This window comes from Podarcis pityusensis (assembly GCF_964106645.2).
Source record: "Podarcis pityusensis genome assembly, chromosome: 7".
Classification (NCBI taxonomy): domain Eukaryota; kingdom Metazoa; phylum Chordata; class Lepidosauria; order Squamata; family Lacertidae; genus Podarcis; species Podarcis pityusensis.
The window spans coordinates 37,059,900-37,081,216 of NC_138031.1; the positions used below are offsets into that span (position 1 = coordinate 37,059,900).

The following is a 21,317-nucleotide window of genomic DNA, read 5'->3' on the forward strand; positions in this document are numbered from 1 at the left end:
TTCTTAGAGCCACTTAAAATATTCTGCACAAGTGACAGGAGAGGAAGTACAATTGACTTGTGCTTCATCTGCCTGCACTTGCAGGCCATGTCCAAATTGGAGAAAAGCATCTAACTTGTATGGGAAAATATCTTCAAATTCAGGGCAGAATGCACATTCTCAGGGATGCGCATAGATTTCCCCCCAGCGATATTATCTGGAAGCATAGCAGATCCTCCTTCTCTTACCTTATGTAGAAAATGTCTAAAATGGTCCATGGTATTTCAAAATAAGGAAGAGGGCTTTAAAAATCACTAACTTTTTCACTGCTGCTAGTATCTCATGGGAAAAAACCTAACATTTCAAACATATTCCCCACTGAAAATGTCCTTACTGCACCTCTAGAACTGATCATTCATGTACAATATATATCTACTTTTTCAGCAGAGAGCAAACCATGAATAGATAATATAGGTAGTTCACTTTTAATAGCGAAAGAGATGTGTTATATGGTTAAAGGTGGAAATGTGCATATTTTGTCAATATATTCTATGCATGTTCTGGAGGAGTAGCCTTATTACAGTGAAGCAGATGAGGAGTTTTATAGCACCTAAAAGACTATCTGATTTGCTGCAACATAAGTATTTGACAATGAAAGCCGGTATTCAGCAGTTCCTGCTGCAATAAACGAGAATTTGTTTTGTTTTTTCATGTTCAGCTTCCTCACAACAAACGTAAGCACTTTGAGGTGCTATAGAACTTCCCTTACCAGTTTGGAACTTTGCATTCAGTTTTCAAAGGGAGAAAAACTATGAAGAGGAAGCTGACTGTCAGCCTTAAAGGTAGCAGTTTTATATGCAGGATCCAAGACAGTCTTGTGTTTTGCCACAGACTCTGCCAGTTTCCGTAACCAGGGGAACACAGGATCACTAATTGCTCATGTAATGGCTTTTCTATAGACCATCCTCTGAGTCCCAGCTCTGAATCTACTGGAAGCCGTCCTGGAAGAAGTTCTTCTAACATGGGACTCATAAAATACCCATTAGAGTTGAGAGAAGTTCTTCATAGCCCTATCCCTACTGAGTCTACAGGCATGTGGAAAAATAATGTCTTTTGAAAAGTCAGCCTTGGGAGATCTTTCTTACTTTCTCTGCTCTGAAAGGACTGAATCAACTCTCTGCAGAACGTCATGGTTACTTTTCTATTATCATCCATTTGTATCCCTTCCTTCTGCATATCTCATTACAATCTGTGTCAGTCAAACCTGGGTCACTTTGATGCTTTTATGTAGACATGTAAAGAAACCCACAGTGTTCTTGGCAATATTCCAAATATATAATGCTGTGACTTGTAGATCCAGGCCATATCACTGTAGATCATTCACTCAGTTTTCTAGTTCTCGTAGAAATTATATGCAGATATATATTTTGATTTTCTTCCTCTGGGCTCTGACATTTGGATATCCTGGGTTTGTGAAAGATTAGCAAGTTTATACTTCTTTTTAAAAGCGAGGCCATAGAATAATAGATAGTTTATTTCATGCATAAGATGATATTGCTGAGGATTCAAGCTTATCTTATCTATCTATGTCTGTCAGTTAGGACAAGCTGTTAGTTTGTTAGCCGTTATGGGCCCAATTCAGATGAGCATGGATGCAGCACCCATGTTCAGAGGGACCCTGCCAGGCTCAATAGACACATGTTTTCTCCCGACATGCTGGATGGGGAAAACAGGGCTCCATTAATCTCTTTAATGCATACAGGTGCTGTGCCTGCACTTGACTAGACTGGGCCCAAATATGACTCAAATGGTTGAGAATTTGTTTTGTTTTTTCATGTTCAGCTTCCTCACAACAAACGTAAGTTACATAGTATGCACAGAACTCCATCAGCTAGTAAAGATGCAGGCCTGATGTATGGATATGTACACATTCACGCCTAGAAGGGATAAATACAGACAAGCAAATTTATCTTCATGAAAACTGCTCTGCCTCATCAAATTAAGAACGCAACAAGAAGTGTGCAGCCATGGAGCACAGCTTGTCACATGTGACCTCTCTCTCATTCTCACTAACTATTGTTCTGTTGGCTGAGAAAATCTTCAGAAAACGGCAGGCTATTTATGTCACCTGCTATTATTTGTGTTCTTTTGCAGCGTTAGCAGGAGGACCCTTGCCTCGGGGGCACGAATTTGAACTGCACGATGTCCGGTTTCATTGGGGGAGAGAAAATCAGCGTGGCTCTGAACACACTGTTAATTTCAAAGCTTTCCCCATGGAGGTAAGAGTGGTCTTGCCCTTATCTAGCCTTACACTTTTCCTTTGAATTTGAAACCAATGTCTTAAAAACCTGTTGGTTTGATTTTAACCCTGCAGCTTATTGATTTATAGTCACTTTTAAAGGCTGTCATCTTAAGTATGCATTGGGAACTTATAATTAACATGTATAGCATTGTGCCTCTGGTGCAAATTCTACTGCATGATTAATTGGTCATAAAGTTAACCTTCAGCACTATTAACTTCTGCATTAATAATATTCTAACAACCTCTGCTAAACTTAGCATTTCCTTGACTACTAGCTGGAACATGGGCAGAGGCACACCTGGCTTCCTGTTTTTTTATGGACAAATAAACGTAAACCAAGCCAAAATCATCAATGGATTTGTTCGTAAACAGTTTTCAATACTTAAAAGGAAGGTCTTGAATGGTACTGATCCACAGTGGGTTTCCAGTTTTTAGTGAAATGCAACTTTTAAAAACAGGTATAGGGTTACTGCAGTCCGCAATGTGAGCTATGTGCGGTAGTCCAACTCCATGCGTGCATTTACGGTGCTAGTTGGTGATATTCAAGTGTTTCCTCATGCTATGCAGTTAATCTTTTTATATTATAAAAGCTCTTTCAGTGCATATTTGTTTGGCTTTAAATATTTTCATGCTATTTATCTTAATCCCCTTAGAAGCTTGAAAACAAATTTCCTTGCCATTTTAATTCTTTGTGGGATTTGTTACGAAGCACTGAGCTGCTGCGATAAAGGCTTGTTTTTAAGTACTATGCCAAAAGGATTTTGGGCCCACTTCAGACATTAGCTCTGCTCTGTCACTAAAAGGGAAACATTAAAACAGTTGAAAATCTGCACAAAACCTTGAGCAGTTAATTGAGAAAATTAAAAGTGGGAAGGGCCAGTTCTGTTCCTTTAGAACGTCAGGAATTTCATCATCATTTGTTCTGAAAATGAGCATAAATCACAGTGCAGAGGTCTACTCAGGTGTAAATCCCATTGAGATCCAGGTAAGTGTGCCTACTCAGAAGAAAGTCTTATTGAATTCAGTGGTGCTTACTTCCAAGTATGTGGTGTTAAGATCACATCCTTGATGTATGTATGAAGGTGGAGTAGCACAATTGGCTTTGGATCTCTGCAACCTATATACACAGATGAAATTGCATGTTATCATCCCCCACCTCTGGGTGTATACCTAGGTACCTAGGGATGCGAATGGGATCCGTTCCGGAGCCCCGTTCGCATCCTGAAGCGAACGCAACCTGTGTCTGTGCGTGCGCGGGTCGCGTTTCGCCGCTTCCGTGCATGCGTGTGACGTCATTTTGACCGTCTGCGCATGCATGCACGGTGAAACCCAGAAGTAACGCGCTTCGTTACTTCTGGGTCACCGCGGAGCGCAACCCGAAAATACTTAACTTGAAGCACATTTATCCTGAGGTATGACTGTACTCTTAATATACATGTAGGTGTGTACTCACTAATTTCATAACTTGTGGACCTCAGGTCTTCATGTATCTCTGTTTCCTCTAGTTGTACAAAAATTAAAAAGAACATTAGCTTAATTTACAGAGTTATAGTCCCTAAAATTCCTAGCTAATATAGCATAATGTTAAAATACATTTCTAAAATACTTTTTTGGGGGGGCCTTTGAAACCTGGAATATATTTTAAAGATTGACAATGAATAATCTGGATAAAGTTTTAAGGAGAAAGCTAATCATGTGGTACAAAAAGAGATTTAGCTAAATCTGTGAACAGCTTTAAGACGGGAACCACAGGCTTTAGCTACTGAATGATGTTAGATATCTAAATCTACTGAAGCCAATGGAGCAAATGACAAAAGATTCTAGCTTTGCATATTCACTTGCTTTTTCATTTTAGTTTCTGCCAGAAAGCTGCAGAATACAAAAAATATATCCATATAGAAACATTGAGAAGAATGTATTATTATTTTTTCCAAAACTTAGAGAAGCTCAGTACTGCCAAGTTCCATGTTATTTTTCATTTTTTAAATGAGAATAAAACAACATCCTGTATCTTTAAGTGAAACAATGTAATTTCATTCTTCCTGCATATCTGGGAAACTGGTACTCAAGGTTAGGACTTTTTGGTTCATGGCTTAACAGATTAGCCAACTAGAGGTTTCCAGTATGACCTCTCAAAATTAATTATTGCGTTGTCTATTGACCAACTCTCCTTATGAAATTCAGAAGTTGTTCTTGGTTGTATTTGTTAACCTTCAGTAAAATCTTCACAAAAATGCTCTGGACAGCTGCAGCCAGGCATGGTAGACCAGGGGTAGGCTGAAGGTAGATTGGAATCTCCTGGTAGACCTCTGGATCATAGAATCATAGAATCATAGAGTTGGAAGAGACCACAAGGGCCATCGAGTCCAACCCCTGCCAAGCAGGAAACACAATCAGAGCATTCCTGACATATGGTTGTCAAGCCTCTGCTTAAAGACCTCCAAAGAAGGAGACTCCACCACACTCCTTGGCAGCAAATTCCACTGTTGAACAGCTCTTACTGTCAGGAAGTTCTTCCTGATATTTAGGTGGAATCTTCTTTCTTGTAGTTTGGATCCATTGCTCCGTGTCCGCTTCTCTGGAGCAGCAGAAAACAACCTTTCTCCCTCCTCTATGTGACATCCTTTTATATATTTGAACATGGCTATCATATCACCCCTTAACCTCCTCTTCTCCAGGCTAAACATGCCCAGCTCCCTTAGCCATTCCTCATAAGGCATCGTTTCCAGGCCTTTGACCATTTTGGTTGCCCTCCTCTGGACACGTTCCAGTTTGTCAGTGTCCTTCTTGAACTGTGGTGCCCAGAACTGGACATAGTACTCCAGGTGAGGTCTGACCAGAGCAGAATACAGTGGCACTATTACTTCCCTTGATCTAGATGCTATACTCCTATTGATGAGGCCCAGAATTGCATTGGCTTTTTTAGCTGCCGCGTCACACTGTTGGCTCATGTCAAGTTTGTGGTCAACCAAGACTCCTAGATCCTTTTCACATGTACTGCTCTCAAGCCAGGTGTCACCCATCTTGTATTTGTGCCTCTCATTTTTTTTTGCCCAAGTGCAATACTTTACATTTCTCCCTGTTAAAATTCATCTTGTTTGTTTTGGCCCAGTTCTCTAATCTGTCAGGGTCGTTTTGAAGTGTGATCCTGTCCTCTGGGGTGTTAGGCACCCCTCCCAGTTTGGTGTCATCTGCAAATTTGATCAGGATGCCCTTGAGTCCATCATCCAAGTCGTTGATAAAGATGTTGAATAAGACCGGGCCCAAGACAGAACCCTGTGGCACCCCACTAGTCACTCTTCTCCAGGATGAAGAGGAACCATCGATGAGCACCCTTTGGGTTCGGTCAGTCAGCCAGTTACAAATCCACCGAGTGGTAGCATAGTCAAGACCGCATTTTACCAGCTTCTTTACAAGAATATCATGGGGCACCTTGTCAAATGCCTTGCTGAAATCAAGGTAGGCTACATCCACTGTGATCCCTTCATCTACCAGGCTTGTAATTCTGTCAAAAAATGAGATCAGGTTAGTCTGACATGACTTTTTTTCAGAAATCCATGCTGACTATTGGTGATCACAGCATTCCTTTCTAGGTGCTCACAGACTGTTTGCTTAATGATCTGCTCCAGAATCTTCCCTGGTATTGATGTCAGACTGACTGGGCGGTAATTATTTGGGTCCTCTCTTTTCCCCTTTTTGAAAATAGGGACAACATTTGCCCTCCTCCAGTCTGCCGGGACTTTGCCTGTTCTCCAGGAATTCTCAAAGATGACTGCCAGTGGTTCTGAGATCACATCTGCCAGTTCTTTTAATACTCTTGGATGCAGTTCATCTGGCCCTGGAGACTTGAATACACTTGGATGACTTGCAGTAGATAGTCAAGGGTATCTGCTTCCCAGTTGCTTACTCATAGCCACAACTAAAAAAGCTCAGCCCTCTCCCACAAAAATTAGCATGCTGAGAAAGAATGCTTTACTCCTTTGCCCCACCATGGTCCCAATCAAAACTAGGACCCCAAGTGCCTGCTAGTCGCTCCAGGAGGAAAGCTTCCATTCAATGAAAGCTTCCCACCTGGAAAAATAGCAAAAGCTTGGTGTCCAAATTCAGATTAGAACTGGGTGGGGGGCAAAGGGTTAAAGCTCCCCTCCTTCCCAGGCCATTGTCCCTTTCCCATCCCACCCTCCACCCCTGTTGAAAGGTATTTTTAGAGTCACTAATGTAAGGGCTCATGACACACTTAATACCCCATCTTGTTTGACCCTTAGAGCAGGCATAGAGAACAGAGCAACAGCAGATGTTTCACAGTCTTCCGTTCACAGTTGTTAAATGCATTCAATGTTTTCCTAGTAGCAGATTGTAGAGAATGGTAAATTTGTATGCTTTATAAAATTGAAGTCTTATCCTTAACCTTCTGTCACAGAATGAAAAGTGTGTGTGTGTGTGTGTGTGTGTGTGTGTGTGAAGCAGTTGATACCACCTTTAAATACAAAGAAGAGGCATGAGAGCGTAGCAGTTATTTTATTATCTGTTGATAAGGTCTTCAGGATATTGGGTTTGTTTGATCAGGTTTTATTTGATGCAAGTGGTACATTCGCAGGGCCTGAGATGGACTTTGGTTTCAGGTAATTGAGTAATGAGGGTACTGAATACTGCAGCTGCTAATTAACTAAGACATATTAACGACACATATTACTTGCAGATAGAACACTTAACAACTTGGCGCTGCACTGCTGTCAGGGGCTGACCTGGGGCATGTTCAAAAACTGGTCTCCTTTCCTGGGAAATGTTGCAGGAAAAGCTAGGGTGGCCTCAAAAGCTAAGTCATCATCCAAAGAAGAGGACAAGGAGTATACAGATATGTATAACATGCATATATATATATATATATATATATGCTAATTTATATGCATCGATGCTAATTTAAAATACTTCAAATAATATTTTAAATAGCAGTATAATAGCATAGTGAAAAAGGCCATGAATTAGGAACCCATCTGCCCTATACATTTAAAGCAGTATTATACCACTCAAAGCAGTATTGAACCCTATGGAAGTAAGCAGATCACAGAAGAGCTGAAAGTGAAAAGACGTATCATTTTAAGGCTCCAGGTTCTCCATATTTTCCAGAGCTATTTCTTTGCATAGATATAGACAGATGCTGCAAACCTACAGAGGCACACAGAACAAACAACAGATCCTTCTAACTGATCTACGGCTACTTTTGAAACAATAACATTAGAATTTCGATCGGGAGTGGTGTGTTTTTCTTTCGATCTGTTCTGCACATAAAATTTAAGACGAGAGAGTGAGAGTGATGCAATTTAAATCTAACAACAATATTGCCACAGCTGGGCTGCTGAAATAGTACAGGGAACTGCAGAGCAGAGATTTATGGTGGTACCCTCACTGCCCCTCTTTCCCCTCTTCTCAACTTTTTGTGGTACCTCGGATTTCTAAGCAAAACCAGAATAAAAGGGTTTGTGTGGAGGGATTAAAAGGGGTTTGTGGATGAATGAGTCATCTATCCTTCCTTCCTCCAAGTCAGGGCAGCAGGGCAACGGGGATATGTGAATGCAGCTAGTGAAGTGTGCAGACTGGCATGAAAGCACAACCTCTCTGTGCTGCACATTCAAAGAGGAAGCCTTCGGAGGTTGGCTGCCCTTCCAGAGGGACTGATTGTTAGGAGTAGGCTTCGTATCCTATCGCCATGCTCAGTGTTATTCCTCTTACATTAGCTGAGGCAGCAATGGGTCTGAAGATAAAGAAAGCAGTGGTGTGTAGCTTCTCCTAAGAAGCCACACGGCTTCTGATTGCCTTCCAGGAGTGGATATGGAGACATGAGACGTTTCATGCTTTGCTGAAAATTAACAGTGTGCTACAAAAGTAGCCGGAACAGATCTACCTCAGGGTGCTTTATTCATTAGACCATGTTGCCTAAGTCAAAAGCACTGTCTCTAATCTCATATTCATGAAAAATAAAATTTCCTCATGCCACATAGTATGCTAGGCTGAAAATTCCTTTCCAGCATTACATGGCAGTCCCATTAGGTGTGTGTTGTACAAATTAAGCTGATCCACCCTCAGGAAATGGGAGCTGAGGAAAGGAAACAGATCTTAGGTAGTGACAAAGACCCGATACTCTGGAAACCTGTTCCCTGACAAGGTGTCTAGCCTGGACTAGCCTGGACTAGCATAAAACAGCTTAACATATTAAATCTCTGCCTTGTGGGAAGTTCTTCTGATAATGCCATACTACTTAAAAAAAATATTTATTCTGTTTGGTTTGAGATGAGGTTACTAACATGTACACTCTTTGATTAAAGTAACGATATCCCACTTCTACTTTATCTTCCACAATTGTTTCCCTGCACCAGAACTTTTGTTGTTGCTGTTGCAGTTGTTAACATTGTACATAGAACTTTCCCTGAAATGTTAAGAAGAGTGAATAGATCAGGTCAGTTTATTTCTTGAAATATTTTGAATTTCAGGCAAGCATTCTGTCTGACCATTTGCTCCAAATTCACAACAAATTTTAACTTCATTGCCTGTAAAACTGTTGCAGCTGCTCTGTGGATAGGAATGGTGTAAAATCTGTGTTCTGTGTGGTGCTTAATGCCCCATTCAATTAAGCACGAAATAATTCCAGTGGTCTCTGAGATTTCCATATCATTAACTATTCATCGTTTCCCCAAAACCAATGTTCTGAACAAACACTGATTTGGCACTATCCTATCAACAAATCCATTCTCTCAAACTGGCCGTTTTTCCTATTCAGAGCTTTCCTGCTTTTGCCCACTTTATCATTCCAGACATATAATCAGCTTCATCTCACCGAGTTGCTGCTATGTTTACTGCAATAACATTTCACTGTTAGTTTGAGGCTTGTCTATTGTATTTGCTTGCTATCTCTCATTTCAAGTTGTAAGCTCACTCATGCCTGGCATTTCTGGGTGTGCGCTGCTATCTTTCATAATTTGGCATGTCATGGGCTTAGATCATTATACACGGCTGGGCCTACTTGTCAAGGGGATTTACTCCCGGGTAAGTGGGATGCGGGTGGCGCTGTGGTCTAAACCACAGAGCCTAGAGCTTGCTGATCAGAAGGTCGTCGGTTTGAATCCCCGCGACAGCGTGAGCTCCCGTTGCTCGGTGCCTGCTCCTGCCTACCTAGCAGTTCAAAAGCGCATCAAAGTGCAAGTAGATAAATAGGTACCGCTCTGGCAGGAAGGTAAACGGCGTTTCCGTGCGCTGCTCTGGTTTCGCCAGAAGTGGCTTATGTTGGGATACTGCCAGGGAGACAAAGTCCATCATGCCCCCACGCCGATGCCGGACGATCCATCAATCTCCCGTAGATACGCAGTATCAGTCAATTAGCGACACGAGGCCTCAGAAATAGCTTGCCACATTCCAGAGCTCATGCACGCTCTATCAGCAGAGTTCGCACAACAAAAGATGCACTCAGGAGAGCATATTTACAAGTTTATTCAGCGTTGGTCAGAACAAAGAAAAAAAACATGACTGCCTGCTTCGATGTCTCAGGCACAGAGAGAGAAACGAAAGCAATAGACAAACAGAAACTTCCTGTAAGCAGGAAATACGTAGGCTGTGACTCACAACAGCCTGTCCCCTTTTTAAGGTGGAACGGAATATCCTAACATCCTCCCCCTTTCCGTGCAACCTGTAGTACCTGTGGTTCAACCCAATTGCAACCTCTGTACATAAACCTTAAGTTGTTCTCTGTTAACAACCTTAGACAACAGATCAGCAGGAATTTCATTTCCTGGCATGTAGGACACCTGAATGAGTCCTTTCTGAATACACTCTCTTGCACGATGTAGCTTAATCTGCAAGTACTTGGTTCTTTGCTTGCAACTCTCTGAGTTCAGCAAAGCCAAACAGGATCTATTGTCTTGATACACTTGTATAGGACATTTCACAGACACTCTGATGTCCTTAAACAGTTGCATCAACCATTCACAATCCATGAGTGAAAATGACAGAGCATTGAGTTCTGCTTCACAGGAACTTAGGCTTACTGTCATCTGCTTCTTGCACAGCCAGTCAAACAGACAGTGGTTGTACATGTAGCATACTCCAGAAGTGCTTGTACCATCCGTGGTGTCACTTCCAAAACTAGCATCTGCAAAGATTTCAAGACCTCCAGTCTTCTGACTGGTGAACCTCAGCCTGTAGTGCAAAGTCCTTTTCAAATAGCGGGCTATGCGCTTCAGAGCTTTCCAATCCTGAACAGTAGGATTGTTGGCATGTCTGCTAAGCAGGTTAGTGCTTACAGCTATGTCAGGTCTTGAACATCTAGCAATGAAATTCAGCTTGCCTAGAATGCATCTGTACAGCGTAGTGTCAGAAAACGCTTCAGCAGTACTATCTACCTGGTAACCTGTCACCATTGGTGTGTCTGCTGGGTTTGATTCAACCAAATTCAACCTGGTTAATACATCAGCAATTTTCTGTGTTTGGTGTACCAGAAAATTACCTGCTTGGTCCCTCTCCACCTGCAGAGAAAGATAGTTGGATACCTCACCAAGATCCTTCATGTCAAAGTGCTCCTTCAGCTGAGCTAGGGTGCTTTGGTACAAAGCCTGATTCTTCCAAAACATCAGAAGATCATCAACAAAACATAAGCAATACAGTTTGTTTTGCCCCTCCTCCTGGACAAACACACACGGATCAGCCTTGCCCTGGTGAAAACCTAGAGAAAGCAATGTCTCAGTGAGTTTTGTGTTCCAACACCTGGCACTCTGCTTGAGACCATATAAGGATTTCCGAAGTTTACAGACCATTCCCTTCTGTATCTGCATCCCATCAGGTGGAAGCATATACAGCTCCTCCCCCAAAACCCCGTACAAAAAAGCTGTATTAATGTCATGATGGGAAACATGCAGTTTCTCCTCTGCAGCAATCTTGAGCATCAGCCGAATGCTCTCATACTTGACGGTGGGTGAGTAGGTCTCGTGGTAATCCTGTCCTGGTACCTGTGAAAAACCTCTGGCAACCAATCTGGCTTTGTGTCTGACAATCTTGCCATTCTGGTCTGTCTTGGCCTTGAAGACCCATTTGCTGCCAACCAGTCTCATTCCTGGGACTACCGGTACCAGCTCCCAAGTTTGGTTCCTGTTCAAGGAATCAACTTCAGCCTTCATGGCATTAAGCCAAGGCTCAGCATCTTTAGAGGTTAACTCCTGAACCTCTTTGAAGCTTGAAGGTTCCCATACCTTCTCTGAGCTACTAAGAACAGCAGTTGCTGTCTTAGCAAACTCATCAGCAAATCTCTTTGGAGCTTTGCCTTTCGTGGCCCTTTCAGATCGGCGTACTATACGCAAGTCTTCTGCACTCATCTCCTCCTTCTTTGGAGAAAAATGACCAATGGTGAACAGTGGTTCTTCCAGTTCATTGTCAGACGCATCAGATGGTCTGACTGAGGCCTTTGCGCTCTTGTAGTCTGCTGTGTCATCACTGTCGCTGACATCAGCAGCAGCGCCGCCCTTTTGGAGCAACCTTCACCTTGTTCTCTGCACAAGATACACATTTCATGTGATACTTACAGGGCTTGATGTTCAAACCCTGAACCAACTCAGGCATCTTGGCCAGTGCCTGCCAAGACATGTGAGCAAACCTTCTGTGTGCCTCGTGAATGCATCCTGCATGAAGAACTTTGTTAGTTTGTGCAACACAACAAGAATCAACATTAGACACAGCAACAGCATTGTCATCATAAGTTATACTGAACAAGCCATCTATAAACTTTGCATGCAAAATGTCCTCTTTGCCTTTCCTGATGACACAGACGCTCCTCTTGAAGGAAATCTCAAAGCCACGCCCAGTCAGCTGTGGGACACTGAGCAAATTGTCTGCAGCACCTGGAACATAAAGTACATCTTTGATGGTTGTGTGCAGACTTGCCAGTTTTACAGTCCCTTCTCCTGCGATTCGCAACGTCTTTCCATCAGCCTGGTGGATCTCTCCATCTTGAGGTGTGAAGGAGATAAAAAGGTGCCGATCCTTTGTTAGATGGCAGGTGGCTCCAGAGTCAATAATAAATCTGGCCTTGGCCTTTGGAGCAGCTTTTCCAGCAAGCAAAACCTTGTTTTCCACCGGCGTGGGCTTTTGCTGCTTGCCCCCCTGCTCCTGGCCATCAAACTTGCCTTTAGCCTTTGGTGAAGCTGTGCCAGCAAACAAAGCCTTGTTTTCCACTGGCTTGGGCTTTTCACCCCCCTTCTGCTTCGGGCCATCTGCAGGCATCTGTCTCTGTTTACTTCTGGCCTTCTGGCCTCTGCAAAGACGATGACCTTGGTTCTCATGGGAATCAGAGCTCTCAGCTGCCGACTCCTTGGCTCCCCCTGGAGGCTGGAATGCTGCCTGGGATGACATAACAGTCAGCTCCCCCTGCAGCTTGCAACCGGTGCCCTCGGCATCCCTGCATTCACTCGCATTCTGGGAAACAGCCAGGACCTCCGATGCAGTCAAACTCTGGGCTGGGATTACCGGCAGATGAGCTACTTTCAAAGCATTCCACATCTGACGTGCAGTCGTGTTGCCAGCTAGCGTAGCAATTTCCTCCAGAGAGACGGACAAGACAATTACGTCTATGGCCCTTGAATCTTGGGCCCTCCATCTATCTGTCAGAGGAACTGGAGGGGCTTCACACACAGTATGCCACACTCCAAACTATCGTAGTAAACTCTCACACCACACAGCCCAGGTCTCATAATTGTGCCGATTTAACTTTGGGCACTCAGTGCCTTCAGAGGCTTGGAAAAACTCCATTCCAGGCTTTTATTTGAGCCGTGAGCCTTTATGCCTTCAAAAACTTCTTATCTCGGCAGCTCATTAATCATGAAGCCTCTGGCGCGGCTCCCAGGCCAATTAAGCCAGCCGGACATCAAAGGCTCTGTGCCGCGGCAACAGAAAAGCCTTACTTTCGCTTTTCCCCACACATACCTCACAGCAGTCTTTTGCAGTCTTACTCTCCTGTAAGTGCCATGAATCTGGGCCCATAACCTGTTGTTGGGATACTGCCAGGGAGACAAAGTCCATCATGCCCCCACGCCGATGCCGGACGATCCATCGATCTCCCGTACATACGCAGTATGAGTCAATTAGTGACACGAAGCCTCGGAAATAGCTTTCCACATTCCAGAGCTCGTGCACGCTCTATCAGCAGAGTTCGCACAATGAAAGATGCACTCAGGAGGACTTCCGAGGTGGCGCCATCGGCAATGGCGGACTCCCTCTGATCTGGAGGGACTAGCTCCACGCGAAACGGGTCTTTTCCGCTACGGCGAAGCGGGGACCCTTTCAAAAATCACAGGCGGATGAAGTCTGTGACCATGGGACTCGGCGGGCACCCTTAGCGCCCCCCCAACCCGCAAAGGAACCCACTAACGGGCTCCGAAGCGAAGAGGGGGAAGTGGCGCGGTGCTGAGAGTCAACTGCTTCTTCCGTGGAGCGAAGCCGCATAGCCGTTGTCAGAGAGCGCTGCCTTTTTCCTGGGACAATTTGGCTTCTAAAATAATCACCTGTGAGTACTTAAATTTCGGACAATTGGATTTTAAATAAGGTCTTGCGAGCAGAAAGGAATTGGACTTAAAAATTTATTTCAATTTGGCACTGAAACGGGAAGGTCTAAACAGGAAGTCAGCCTTCCGTTTCTTTGTAGACAGATTAAAGCAAAGACAAGGTAAACTAGAGCTCAGAAAATCGCTTCTAAAAGATTAACTTTCATCATTTAAAATTGTTGAACCCCCTTCGGAAGCAGGAGAAGAAGGGGGATCTTTTTTTGGACTGTTTAAACCTGCAGAAGTGAGTTTAAAGTAAAGTAACTTTCCACCGTCTTGATCCTGGAGCGGGGTGTCAGGACTGACGTCTTTTTGAGCTCATTGACCAGAGACAAACGTTTTTGACAGTTAGCTAAAAGAAGAGAAACATAGTGATTCCACTGTTCCCCTTCGCATTTTAAAGGAACAAATATTGACAAGATATCTGAAAAAGGAAACTTTGTTGCTAGATTTGTCCTTAAAAGAAAGAACTAATAGAAGTTTTCCCCCTAGAGGGAGACTGTGAAACTGTAACCAATTCCAGGGAGCTTGCAGCTGTTACAGATTACAATCGTGGGAATAGACTTTTGACCTTGAAGGACAATGTATTCAGAAGCTCTGTTGTGTGCTCTCTGTAAAACAAATGCCCTACTGGAACAATTAAATGAGAAGACGGATTTGATGACTGATCAGAATTTTTGAACAGGCAGTGGGAAACTATATGGAGCCCACCCAGGAATTAAACCAGGAGTGTGCCCTGACAGAACAGATGAGAGAAGAGGATGTTGCTGAATCTTGGGCGCCAGAGATGGAGGGAGCTGTGGCCCTGCAGGAACATGAGCTTTTGTACTTGACAAATGAACTTGGAAAAAGCCAGATTTGGAAAGATAAAGTTTGGTTTGGTTTGGAAATGGGGGGTTGGATAGACCCCCCTATGCAGGGATGTTTGGACTTTCCAAGTCTGGCAATGGGCCGTGAGGTGTTTGGGGCTGTGGGGGCTCTTAATTTTGGAGGGATTCTGAAACATGTTTTTAAATACCACATGGAGTTTAGTCTGGACTATGGAAAAGGGGCTGATTTGTTGAAAAGGGTCAAAAACATTGCCAAGCTGGAGTTCCCACGAGTGAAAGGAGAATATGAAGAAGAGCCGCGGAAGGGACATGGAAGGGACTTAAGGGCCTCGGATATAAGGTTACCAGGTTAATGCGCTAGATTAATGGGATAAAAAGGACTGACAAAACCCGTGACCAGGAGGAAGGGACGCTGGATGAAGATTGGATTGTTTTTATTTCTTTTTTTTTATTACTAGGATTGTTTTATAAAATTTATGAATGTTAGAAAAATGTTGGAACGAAATTACTTGGCTTTAGCAAAAATGTTTAAAGAATTAGGTAATAATATTATGGTTATGAGAAGTTGGTAATAATAAGATTTAAGTTTTAAGCTTTAAGGTTCTCTATAAGATAAGATGAAAATAGATTAAGGTAATGTAATGACAGAATATTATGAAATATGGAAAGGATTTGCTGCGACAATTAATAACTAGGATACAAAAAAAGGGAGGAGGAGGAGGTCAAAGAAAGAAGGTAATGAAAGTTGAGGATTCGAGAATGATGGATTTGTTTTTGTGTGTTTGCTGTGTATTTTTGTTTTTTGAATATGTATTGTTTGATGTGGTTTGTTTTTTCTTTGTTTTTTCCCCCCTTCTTTTTCTTTTTCTGCTTTGTTCTTTTTTGTAATTCTAAAAATTTTTCAATAAATATCATTTTTTTTTTAAAAAAAGAAAGATGCACTCAGGAGAGCATATTTACAAGTTTATTCAGCGTTGGTCAGAACAAAGAAAAAAACATGACTGCCTGCTTCGATGTCTCAGGCACAAAGAGAGAAATGAAAGCAATAGACAAACAGAAACTTCCTGTAAGCAAGAAATACGTAGGCTGTGACTCACAACAGCCTGTCCCCTTTTTAAGGTGGAACGGAAATATCCTAACAGCTTAGTCATGCTTGCCACATGACCCGGAAAAACTGTCTGCAGACAAACGTTGGCTCCCTTGGCCAATAAAGCGAGATGAGCACTGCAACCCCAGAGTTGTTCGTGACTGGACTTAATGGTCAGGGGTACCTTTACCTTTACCTTTAGTGGGTATATAGAACTGCAGCCTAAACAGAGTGATCTTTAGCAGGATTTCGTTATAGGTCCTTTGAAAATGGATAGCTTTTATATTCAATGGGGATCATTTTCCTGCAAAGCTTTCAGTGAGTCAGGAGGCTGAGAACTAGTGGTTCTTTAAGGCAATTATTGGAAAGGGTTTTTGTGGGAGGGGATGGTGGCAACCTAGGGGCCACCCCCTTTCCTTACTGTATAGTTGGCACTGAAGCTCGATGCTGCCACGCCAGAGAGGAACTTGCTGTGAAGCACACTGCTCAGTCAGCTCCAGACTGGTGAGATACTGTATGCATCTGCTTTATTGTAATGTTTAACTTTTTGTGAGCTGTCCTGGGAGACAAAGTATAAATAAACTGAATAAAATGCATAGTTCTGAGGATGAGCCCCAAAGTGCTGTAGGCTGGCAGGACTGATTGCACAGTAAGCTAGTCATCAACATGAGCAGTAGAGTTTTATCAGAGTTACTTGATCCATCTCTAAGGATGGGGGGAGAAAGTGAAGCACACCGCCTTTCTTCTGCATCAATATTTTTAACTGTTTCTAATATTCCATTCTTTTGGGAAGGCTTTGTTCATGTGCATTCCTCATGACAGTTTGGGGGAAGGTTTGTCTATCCTTTTTTTTAAAAAAATCTATTTTTTAAAGGTATGAACAATTTTTTGTTCGTACCTAACAACTCTTCAAGGGACGTGGGTATGCTGTGGGTTAAACCACAGAGCCTAGGACTTGCCGATCAGAAGGTCGGCAGTTTGAATCCCTGAGACGGGGTGAGCTCCCGTTGCTCGGTCCCTTCTCCTGCCAACCTAGCAGTTTGAAAGCACGTCAAAGTGCAAGTAGATAAATAGGTACTGCTCCGGCGGGAAGGTAAACGGTGTTTCCGTGCGCTGCTCTGGTTCGCCAGAAGCAGCTTAGTCACACTGGCCACATGACCTGGAAGCTGTACGCCAGCTCCCTCGGCCAATAAAGCGAGATGAGCACCAGAGTCGGTCATGACTGGACCTAATGGTCAGGGGTCCCCTTTACCTTTAACAACTCTTCAAAGGGCTCCTCCATGCTGGTGGCTTTTTTGGGTGGGTGGGTGTGAGAGAGAGTGTGTGAATTTGGCAACATGTCATTGATGTGCTAATAGTGCATTAATGGTGGGATTAGACTGGACCGTCCACACATCATTCCGTTAAATTGTGGAGGAGGAGCACCATTGTGCTACAGCACAACGAAAGTGGGACAAAAGCACACCCCGAAAATATTTATGGTATGAAAAGTCGCAGAGTTTCAGCAGGAAGCTATGGGACATGCAACAATTGGGAACAAAGCAGCATGTCTACCCTGAAACTTTGTGAGCCAAAAAAGTATTGAAAATAGGATTGCCTAGAATCCACAGGAATGCTCACCACTTTGGAGAGAAGTGATGGTGCAACAGAGGAGGTCAGTAGTTCCAAGGCAAAGCTTTGGAGATGGAGTCAAGGTGTTGGTTCAGGACTACCAACTGTGCCCCTGAAGCTGGGATCAAACATTCAAGTCGTTTTAGTGAGGTCTTGGAGCAACTGGTTGAATTTATTGGCAGGGATACATAGTCATTGACTGGAGGCCTCACCGCTTGACATTTAAAGGGCTGGAACCTTCTTTTGTCATTCCATTGAGGTGGGGAGCTGTGTGGTTCCTATCTCAGGGCTCTCTGGAGCGCCTAAGGAGTCTGTGGACCAGGCCATCAGAGTCTGGTGGCATCAATGTCTCCTCATGGCTCAGAGGAAGGGAGGCAGGCTCCGGTGCCTGCAGACCCACATTGTACAAACAAGGGGGTGGATCCATTTCCTCCTCAGAGCTGCAGCTGTTGAAGGACAGTGCCTCCAAGGAGTCCTGGTCAATGGCCATGACAATGAGCACCTGTACTCATTCAGAATTTGAGCAGAAGCTTGAAATAAATGGAAGGCATGGTGCCATAATATCTTTTGAAAAATTGCCCATGGACTCAATAAATGGCAATTCTTTGGAATCAAAGAGACACTTTGCCAGGAATCCAGCTATAAGATGGGATAGAGTCAGTCAACCTACTACCCAGAACAGTGAAATGTTCAGATCAAAGATTTGGATTGCATAGGATTTTGTTTTCATGCAGTGCCTTGAGGTTCAGAGTGGAACAAATTGTCCAGAGTTTAAAAAAGATGATTTAGTTCCACTTAATTCCTTAGGATGACATGGGCTGGAATCTCCACTGTCCAATCAAGCAAAAACAATTCAAATCCTGCTACTTTGAGATGACTATATAAGAATATTTAGATTTAATCAGGTGTTGAACCATGATTCCTTTAATTTGTTTTTCAGTTATAACCACTAGCACTAAGATCCATATAATATGTAAGAAATTTCCAGTGGTTTTACAGACTGGCAGTGTGATGTTATGCTGCCAGTTCAGCTGCAACACTTCAGGGAGGAACTTTGCCCAGTTGCAAGTTACATACAGCGGGCAGAACCCTACAGTTTTTCTCCACTTGCTTGTTGAAAATGCTTTGCTGCGATGCCTTTTCACTGGCACAGTGCAGGCAAGTTCTGGGAAAGTTGCCATGTAATTATCTATTGCAGCTAACAGAACAAAGATTCCCGTGGCCAGCTGGGAAAACTAACTAATTTATTGCAGCTTGAACTTTTGTAGAGTCTACAATCAGATGCATCATGCATGGAGGCAGGGGTGCTCCAGTGGCTTTTGGAAAGCTGTAAGGAACTGTTGTTGGTGCTGCGGCTTCCTTCCTTGTCTCATTTCCATGCTCATCTGTGCCATGTAGTTACTTAGATGGACTGCTGCTATAGTAATGCTTGTGGCTACAGCTACACCAGTCTTCTTTTGGGGGGATCACTCATAGCCGAGTAAGATTGTCTTCCATAAACACAGTTTTAACAGTGAGTCCGTAAGTGACTGTGGAGGCCAATTCTGGATCCACACGTCCTTCCACAGTGGAGGCATAGGTTTCCAGGTGGGAGTTGATCATGGTGAGGGTTTGCCAAGCATGCCTTCTCCCTTTCGCCCTGAGTTTGAGCATCTTCAAAGCCCATGACACCTTTAATAAAAGCTGTTCTCCAACTGGAGCGCTCACAGGCCAGTGTTTCCCAGTTGTTGGTGTTTATACTAAATTTTTTAAGATTTGCCTTGAGAGAGTCTTTGAGAGTCTCTTATGTTGACCACCAGCATTATGCTTACCAATTTTAAGTTGGGAGTAGAGTAGTTGCTTTGGAAGATGATAATCAGGCATCCGTACAACATGGCCAGTCCAACAAAGTTGATGTTGAAAAATCATTGCTTCAGCACTGTTGATCTTTGCTTCTTTCAGTACACTGGCATTAGTTCGCATGTCTTCCCAGGTGATGTGCAAAATTTTTCAGAGACACCGTTGAGGGACTCTTTTGAGGAGCTGGAGATGACATTTATTAGTGGTCCATGTTTCACAAGCATACAGTAAGGTTGGTAGTAGTTTTGGTTTCCCTGAAAATGTCCTGGTCCTCAAACACTCTGCACTTCAGTCGGGAGAAAGCTGCACTCGCAGAGCTCAGGCGATGCTGGATTTCGGCATCAATGTCTGCCCTTGTGGAAAGATAACTGCCCAGGTAGGAGAAGTGACCAACATTTTCCAACGTTACACCAGTGCAGGAGGGATGGGGCATATGAATACACAAGAAGCTGCTTTAACCAGACTATTTGCCCAAGCCTGACGGTAGTTCAGCCTTACCATAAGCCTGACAAAGACCAACATCCTGGGTCTGCACACTGCCATCACTCCACACACCAGCACTGGTGACCACACGCATGAGGTGGTAGATGATTTTGTCTAATTAGGTTCCACCATAACCAGCAACCTCTCCATTGATGCCAAGCTGGCCAAGTGTTTTGGTAAGGCAGTTACAGCGATGGCTCACCTCTCCAAAAGGGTATGGGAAGAATGTGATGCTAACATCCAATACTAAGATGAAAGTCTATCAGACCTGTGTGTTGAGTATGCTGCTTTATGGAAGTGAGCCATGGGCAACTAACAACTGCTGGGAGCGATGCCTCAGTGCCTTCCATATGTACAGCTTTAGGAAGATTTTGGGTATCACATGGCAGGAAAAAGTCTCAAATGCAGATGTGCGCTCCCAAGCCGGCATTCCCAACATGTACACGCTCCTGTCTCAGCGACATCTACACTGGCTTAGTTATGTCCACAGAATGGAAGATGGCAGGATCCCCAAGGATGTGCTCTACGGGGAGCTGGCTTCAAGCACCAGGCTCGTTGTCAGACCAACTCTGTTCCACAAAGATGTCTGCAAACAACACATGAAGGGTGACAACATCAACCCTATCATGTGGGAATCCCTTGCAGGCAACTACAGTGCTTGGAGACAGATAGTCAGATTGTGTATCCACAGCAGTGACCAGAGGAGGAATGACCACTGGGAGGAGTGCAGAAAGAACAAGCATTTGCCCCAGCTTCAACAAAACATGTCTCTTCTGTATTGGTCTCTATAGCCAAAGTGAGCACTGGAACTCTTCAACGATTTGACTTCATCCCCAAATGTGCACTCCTCCATTTTCTCCCAAGACAGACAGATGCCAGCTATAAGGCCTACTATTATCTACCTAGTGTCCCACAGAGAACTTTCCCAATTTTACAGCATTTCAGCTGGAGAGATAATGGACTGAACTTATGAATACAAAGCACATGGTCTACAATTAAGCTATGAGTCCATCACAGCTTAGGAGCTTTGCTGATAATTGGATTCTGTACTTCACCGAAACAAAGGGTCAGGTTATTCTTTCCCCACTTCATAGACCATGTGGGCTTCAGTCACAGCCCCCTCTAATGCAACAGAACCAGTGTTGCTCCCACAGCCTGTAAAATATCTGCTGCCATGAAGAAAGGAGAACAGGAAAGACAGCCTACATTTCCCCCAGATTTGCATTTGTTCAGTTTTATTTCTCTTTGGCTAAATTTCACTTTTAAAACATGCATCTTTAGTTCTGCTGAACTCTTGCCCCTTGCCATTCTCCATTTGCTCTTTGATGAAAAATCCTTTTTTTTGTTTTGGGCAATGCCAAAATACCACTATGCTGTTTTCTTAAGCAGCCCACATACTGATTCTATGAATTTTAATTCCGTTCCTTTCCTCCTCCAGGCGGTTAATGGCTAACATATATTGTTTTAAATCACCTTTATTGAAATTGAATGCTCTAGTATCACCAAGTCAGAAGGAACTCCCGTGAAGATATGGAGCTCAGTTATCATATCAGGATCCTTAGTGGCTTTCTCAATTGATCTAGATAAGTTTTCAACTTGGTACTGATGCA

The 21,317-nt window shown here is 43.4% G+C and overlaps 1 protein-coding gene across 3 annotated transcripts in view; it reads left to right on the forward strand.

Moving 5' to 3' along the window:
- CA8 (carbonic anhydrase 8) overlaps positions 1 to 21,317 on the forward strand; it is a 51,375-nt gene that overhangs the window by 4,729 nt on the left and 25,329 nt on the right. For all 3 annotated transcript variants that reach the window (XM_081013617.1, XM_081013616.1, XM_081013615.1), the window contains exon 3: positions 2,134 to 2,258. In XM_081013617.1, the coding sequence (XP_080869743.1) occupies positions 2,134 to 2,258 (125 nt within the window). The remainder of the gene's footprint in view (positions 1 to 2,133; positions 2,259 to 21,317) is intronic.